The sequence below is a fragment of the Nuphar pumila genome, chromosome 3, assembly GCF_984573655.1.
Source record: "Nuphar pumila chromosome 3, dmNupPumi1.hap1.1, whole genome shotgun sequence".
Classification (NCBI taxonomy): domain Eukaryota; kingdom Viridiplantae; phylum Streptophyta; class Magnoliopsida; order Nymphaeales; family Nymphaeaceae; genus Nuphar; species Nuphar pumila.
This window is the reverse complement of record NC_143251.1, coordinates 141,623,268-141,630,978: the sequence shown is the minus strand read 5'-3', so window position 1 is coordinate 141,630,978 and position 7,711 is coordinate 141,623,268. Positions and strand designations below refer to the sequence as shown.

General features: G+C 37.7%; 1 protein-coding gene across 1 annotated transcript; it reads right to left on the bottom strand.

Annotated features, from left to right (window-relative positions):
• Nucleotides 1–2,106: 2,106 nt before the first annotated feature.
• Nucleotides 2,107–7,293, bottom strand: LOC149844152 (uncharacterized). The gene is made up of 8 exons (XM_090001043.1): nucleotides 7,168–7,293; nucleotides 5,648–6,175; nucleotides 4,912–4,977; nucleotides 4,659–4,825; nucleotides 4,095–4,324; nucleotides 3,337–3,752; nucleotides 2,762–2,866; nucleotides 2,107–2,586 (listed from the first exon to the last, which is right to left on the bottom strand). Exons 1-8 carry the CDS (start codon nucleotides 7,291–7,293, stop codon nucleotides 2,107–2,109), a joined length of 2,118 nt encoding a protein of 705 aa, XP_089857169.1.
• Between the last annotated feature and the right edge of the window lie 418 nt (nucleotides 7,294–7,711).

Sequence of the window (7,711 nt, the reverse complement as noted above, 5' to 3'; positions counted from 1 at the left end):
TTGCATCTGTTTGTTCATGTGTTGTTGTCTGGATTTTGGTATTATACGGAAATCGATATGCTTGCTTTCTATTCCTGTTTTCGATCGACTGTTAATCATGATTTTTATATTATTGTATATCCTGATTTATGTCATAATGTTGATTGTGAAACTCTATGATCTGAAATATGATCCAACACTAAACACATTTAATGGTTCAAATATATCTTAAAACCTGTGGGCATAATGAAAAATTAGGCTTAATATGTTTAGCTCTCTCTCTCTCTCTTTATATATATATATATAAAAGAGAGAGAGAGGGGCTTTTTTTGCTCTTTTGGTATTTTTTCACTGTTCCAACCCCATAAATGTGTTGGGCATGGTTGATTTACAAGGAATTTACTACACTTGGATCATATGTTTTCCATGAAAAAAATGATATTTTGAACCTTGAAAATTTATAAAGATTTGGACCGTTGATTTTTCAAAAGCTCATAAAAACCCACCCATGGTCAGAATCGAACACTTCAAGAGCAGATCCCTATAAAATCACATCTGTACGGTCCGAATTTAAGAATAAAACTGAAAAACCCATCAAACCCATACCCCAAGCACCTAATCTCTAGTATCTCTCTATATGAATAAACAGCATCAATAATAGAAACAAAGCCTAACTTCCAAGCTATATATGTACCTTAACTACTATAACATAGCAGTAGATGTACGAGGTTTATCTATGGGTTAATGTTGACTGCTAATGAAGGTACGGAACTAATGAATTTTCATTTTTTTGTATATTAAATGTTACATATGTGATCTACATGGTTTGTTTAGTAAGAAAACTTTTTTGAATCGTGTGATTATGATAGGTTTTTAAAAGGAGTCCAAAAATAAAGGACCCACAATGTACCAAAATTTCATAAGGTAATTAATAGATCGCGTACTTACATCAGAAAAACATGATCCAGGGCTTGATCCTTGTCTGTGGTTAGATTTAGTTGATAAAACTTGTAGATCTCATTAGTTCCGTACCTTCATTAATAGACAATATTAACCTTTTAAGCATATCTTCAATGTTACAAATACTATTATATCTATATCACTATCTTCAATGTTACAGAGATTTTGTTTGTATTGGCCCTTGGATCTTGTTTTTTGACAAAAAATAAAGGTTTTTATGAGTTGAGAATTATTAAGGCATTTATGATGGCAGTTGTTTATTGGATCGACAGAAAAGCTCACTCATGTTAGAATCCAATTATCCAAAAGCTATAGCACTATCTTAAAATGTTACAGATGTATATGGTTTATATTGACCCTCGGATCCTGTTTCAGACAAAAAACAATGAGGCATTTATAGCTGTTGATTTTTACATCATAAGAAAAACCCACTCATACGTCGGAATCAGGCGACCCAAGTGTCGTTCCTTGGAAAACAGACTATATAGATCATATCTACAGGGTCAGATTTATGCATAAAACAAAAAATAAAAAATAAAAGCATTTGCTTAGTCATTTTTACATACAAACGATTGTAGCAAATCTTTTCCCAATATATAACATGCTCCTCATAAAGCAATTATGTATATGTCATCTAGTTAGCTTGCACAAGCCAAACCAATAACAGTTTTACTTGTATGCACCTGGTTTTGTATCATACTTGACTTGCTAGCCTCCTTCATGCATCTATTTTGCTGTAATTGATGATGACCTGCTAAACAGATTCAATTTTAGCTGCTATTGTTGTGAGGAGCTCTAGTCTACCACTACACTAGACTCTCAAAGGGACTCTACAACATTCTCAGAGATCAGCTAATAATTTGGTGCTACCAATGTAAGCAATCTTGAGGTGTAATACATGGTCACGGAAAGAGAGCAACTTTTTGCTTATCTTTGTGGATTTTTTATGGTTGAGGTTGTGCAAGCAAGAGCTCGGAGCAATTCTAGAATGAAATGCCTAAGAAGGGGAGGCAAATTAGGACGGATTTGTACCATGCCAACATTAAATTATGCTCGATGATGAAACAAAATTGAAATCAGATCACTCAATCTTGTTGCCAAATTATAGTCTACTTATTAAACAACTTATTTGCTACACTAATTTTCAATATACAGTAGAGACCTGCATTATGACCCACCCTGACCAACTCCAGGAGATCCCAATGTCAGAACGATCCCTTGAAGATCTGTAAGCCTGCTTTGTGAAGAACTGACTGAAGGTGGCGGTCGAGCTAGATGGGTGGTTGGTCTCATCTCCTGAGCTCGTGCCGGCCGTACTACATAAGGGACTTGAATTTTCTGGTTCTCTTCAACATTGGCCATTTTTTCTCTGCCAAGAAGTGGCCTGAATTGTACATCACGGCCATGACTTGGCAAGTTCATTGCTCTGTTCCCATCACTGCCCTCCCTTGTCTCTGATAGATTGCTGCGGGAAGCCGGTACGACAAAGTTAATAGGCGGTCTGACAGCTTCAACCTGCACTGGTCTTATTAGTGTTGTGCTTCCGTTGCTCGAATTGGGGATGGGGAGTGTGCCATGGGGAATGCTCACTAATGCTGGTTGCGCTAAAACAACAGGTGTTGCTTCTCTTGCGAAAAAGCCAGGACCCTGGTTAACAGAGATATACTTGTGATCTTGCTTTTGTGAATCTTGAGATAGGAGAAGCAGTAAAGAGATTTTCTCATTTTGTGTATAATTCAATAGTAGCAGCAGCAGCATAGTAATGATAATAAATAATAATAATAATAATAACAGTAACCACAATAATGAAATAGGATCTTACTGGAGTGAACAAGATTCCTCTAAATATCTGCCCGTTCACATTTGCAGTCATCAGGTAGCCTGAATCAAAAGCTCCATCAACTGTACCCTGAACTTCGGCGCCGATCTACAATAGGATGCAGAGCCAAACCTCATTGTATGCCGAGTATTGTAAACCTAACCTCTGGATTTCTTGGAAGACGTTCTTTCTTTGCCATGAAAAACAATTGTTTGAATGCACTTAAGCATACCTAAAACGAGCAACTGCTCGTGCTCAAAAGTCAGGTTATCCTGCAAAGCTATGTCACATGGATAGGGCTGTAGACACGGGGATACGGTCATTTTTATGAAGTTTCCAATATGAATGCTATATAAGGGAATACAGAATGGGAATCAAAATGGAGGATCCATGTGATATAGCTGCAAAGGGTGCAAGGCACCCCAGCAATGCCAGCATTCAAGACGGCAGGTACCAAATTGATCAAGGAAAATGACAGCAGGTGTGTGTGTGTGTGTGTGTGTGTGTGTTATTAATGAACCTGATGCCGTATGACATGCTTATTCAGAATAAGATGCATTATGTTTTCAGATCCTTACCAAGTTCGGGATAGCTATCACTTTAGTTGCTGCTATTTTTTGTTGAGGTATCTGATCTGGTAATGCTTGTTGGCCATCTAGCCTCCCATTTTGTGAAACATGAAGAAGCTGTTCTCCTTTTGACTGCCTCTGTAATCCAGCAGGTACAAAATGTCCGTTCTGAGTGGCTCTCTGCAAACTGCTTCTTGGCTGCATCTGATGGTGTGTTAAATTGTTGGACTGGTTATGACTCGGTTTTCTTTGCTTGAACATACCAGCTGATGGCGAATTCATGTCAGGTTTGACAGTGGTCTGCTCCTGATCTGACTGCGACGGGGATGATTGTTGGGATAGTGAATGAGAATGCTCTTCCTGTTCCATTCCATTCTCAAAAAGTCTTGACTGTGATGTCCTCCTCCTCTTCACTTGCAAATTTTCTGTATACAGTTGCATAAAAAAGTTTATAAGATTATCGCATCTCACATGTATGTCACACGGATACAGCTGCAGATACGGTGATATGGCCATTTTTATGAAGTTTTCAATATGACTGGCATATAAGGGCACATGATATGGGGGTTAAAATGGAGTATCGGTGCGACATAGATCCACATCAACTTGTATGAAATCAACCTGAGCTTTGCAATGAAGAATACTTTGATTCACATTAACCTCACTCTACCATTCAATTCATGATTCGTAGATTTGGCCCCAGAAAACACGGACTTCTGCACAAGCAATAAAAAAACCGCATTTTCAATATGTTGAAAGGTGAATACCTGCCAAGGAAGGAGTTTCTGAGCATAAATGCGAGGATATGGCCTCTTTTTCAGAATTATCAACTACATGTGTGACACCATTCCTACAAGAAGATGAAGACCTTTGCTTATCATGACTCCACTGTTTGCCAAAAATCTTGCACATGGAAATGTTATATCGGCCGTTAGGATGCTCTGTTCCCAACTGCAGGATGAGTAGTTCATCTAAAGGGCGCTCATCCTCTCCACATCTGCAAGTATATAGCTATGATTACTTTGAATTAATAGCAACTAATGCAAGCATAAAGGAACAGTCTCAACAAAAAGTTTGGAACTATCACATTTTCTGAATCAGCTTTCCCCTCTCCCCCCACCCCCAACCCACCTTTAGTCAGATGAAAATGAGGGTTCTTTTCAGATAATAACAGCAAGAACTCATGGTATTTATGAGAAGAAGAAAAAAGGAGCATAAATGGGTTTTCATACCCAACTTATAGGTTTTCTAACCAATGGCTTCCAAGTACAGAGAGAACTTAGAATGTACCCATTGTCATTGGACAAGAAAAATACAGATACAAAACTAACCCTCCATAAATTGCTAAATCAGAATTGGCAACTACAGCACTATGCGAAAATCGTCCTTGAGGCTGCTGACCACCTATATCCAGCTGGGTCCAAGAATAGCTACTCAAATCAAGAACCCAAACATCATTATAATACTGTCTGTCCCCAACACCCCCGATGACGTAAACCTGCAAACAAAAATACACTTGAATTCTCTTATCATCTTTCTTGAGGAAAATACCAGAGAAATCCAAAGTACGAAAAAGAAAATGACCTTGGAATCAATTGTTACAGTTGCATGACCTGCTCTAGGCCCTGGTGAAGTTCCTTGGATCATCAACTGCTACACAATAGAAGGCCGTTAGACACAGGAGCTAATCACCACCATACCTTTTAGGGAGGCAAACAAAAGCTAAAGTTCTGCAATATTTTCAAGTAGACAGAGTACTTAACAGTTAAAATTGATGCGAACTTTAAATATGAAAATTTGCAAATACCTCTGTGGAACTATCCTAGAAAAAGTCCTGTCATGAAATTTTGAAATTTGTTAGGATAACAAAAGGTTGTTGAACTTGTAAACCACCTTTAGAAGCCACAGAAGTTTGTACATAGCCAAACAGGAATAACTCGATCCGGTATTTCTGTGTTCAAGAAAATATTGACTCTTTACTATACTTGACCAACAGGTGAAATTAAAATATCATACCTATTCTGTTCTTCCAACAAATGAATGCGATCATGGGATGAGATTTTTTTTTTCATGACTACGATATTGAAACCAAGTATGCCTACAGATTAACATAATAACCAACTAACCAAGAACCATACAATATTATTTTTTGCTTTTGTGTTCAATATTTAGATATTGAGTTGAATTCATACTCTTGCTTGTTTTTTTTAACAAGAGATGGAAAGAAAAAAACTATTAATTTTTTGTGAAACAGAAAACGCATGATCAATGAAGTCTTGGGAAGAATAAGCAAAACAAAGCCCAAGAAGAAAATGATTACCCTCGACCAAGTTAGGGAGTCCATGCCAAGAACATCAACATCACCAAGATAACGATCACCACAGTCCCCACCGTATACAATAAGCTTGTTCTCAACTGCCACTGCAGTATGGCTATCTCTTGGTGCAGGAAGTTCACCATTTACCACTGGGGAAGTCCATTTCATGTTATTCAGATCGAGAATATGAACGTCATTCAAGTAATTTCCTTCCCCTTCTCCACTCCCCCCAAATATCACAAGCTTATCATCACCTATAACTGTAGCAGTGTGACTTTCGCGCGGTGACGGTGGGTTTCCTTCTAATTTCGGTTGGCTCCACTCTTTGGTTCTAAGATCTAGTATATGAAGATCATTTATCTTCTTCGAGCCATTTGTTCCTCCTAGAACTATCATTCTTTGCCCCACAAGTACCATACTGTGACTGTCCCTTGTTCCAGGCTGTTTTCCTACAGTTGCAACGGTGCTCCAAACCATTGTTTTGAGGTCTAAAGCAAGGACATCACTGAAATGCATCCCTCCGCAGCACCCCTGTATGAACCAGATGATACCATGATCAGCTGAAATGTAAAAATGGCATAACCAGCAAGCATACTTCCTTTTTCTCATCTGGAACTAATGCTACAGTATGTTAATCTCCCACACCAGAAATATAGACTTCTGGCACAGAGTTATACAGTTGAAATTGGGAAAAGCAATCGACCCAAATAAAGTTAATATGAGAAGCAGAAATCCATCAGCATGTCTTTAAAGAAGTCAGTGAGGAGACTAAATAAAATACAATTCTTGCATGCAAAAGAAGCAAGAATGAGCAAATAAAAAAGAGCAAGAAGCAGAGAAACCGACAACATATCAGATATTGGCATTAAACCAGTAAGCTAAAACCGACTCCAAAGATCAGGAAAATATTGCTCAATCCAAATAAAAAATTTATATGAGAAAATACATAAAAATGAACGATATGCATCAACAGGGTAATGGAGTCCGTAAGGTTCGTATAAAGCAAAACAACTAACAAAATACCTCAACTATAGAAAACACTTAAAACTCCAAAACACTGCCAACCCTCTCTCTGGCGATGGGAATAAGACCAAACAAAAAGAAAGAAAACACAGAAACCGGGAAAGCGCAACCTCTGCTCTAAACAAAAATTTTGAAAACTTCTATTAGTCTGAACACGTCAACTTTAACTCAAAAATGAAAAAAAAAATACTCCATTCCGGGAAAAGGAGTCCCATCATCAGGTGTTCATAACTCACATACAGCATCAAACAAACTGGAAAAAAAAAAAGACCATATACTAAGAGAGCAAAATCCAATTTAAATGCCTTTAATCTTTCTAAAACGATGGCAATAACAAAACAAGATAATTCCATTCAAAAGAAAATTTTGAAGAACCCATTCAAAAGAAGATAACTAAACAAGAAAACCAAGAAACAACTAGAACATGTATAGCACTATATATATATATATATATAGAGAGAGAGAGAGAGAGAGAGTTTCATGAATCGGAACCTTCTTACCCCATAAACATACACAACTCCATCAGAATAGCAAGCTGAATGCCCCCATCTTTCGGATGGATTGAACCCCAAAACCTTTGGATACAACCACATTGCCTTCTTCAACCCACCATTCACGATAGCCATCTCAACCACTCTGAACTATGAAGCCAAAGTGAATACAGATAAAAAGAAAAGGAGAAAGGGAAGGGGAAATAATACAAAATATATATATAGTATTCAAAAGACATACAAAAAGATATGTCAAATGTACAAGACAGACAAGATCGGTGCATTCATTTATATTGTAAGTACAGTGGTAAGCAAGGGTGGTGAGTGGTCATCTGGGTGTATTTTAACTCTAGATATGGTGAGCTCATGAAATGATGGATTTGATGGAGGAAAGAAGAAAAATAAAGTTGGAGGTGGTAGGGGGTGTTGACAGGAGTGAAGGAACAGGGTGATGTAAAATCATGGGAATGCGACTGTTAGAGACAAGTGCACAGTCCCCCTTAAGTGTCTAGAAAAGCGAGCGGTTTTTGTTTTTACTGATAACCAGGTTTTT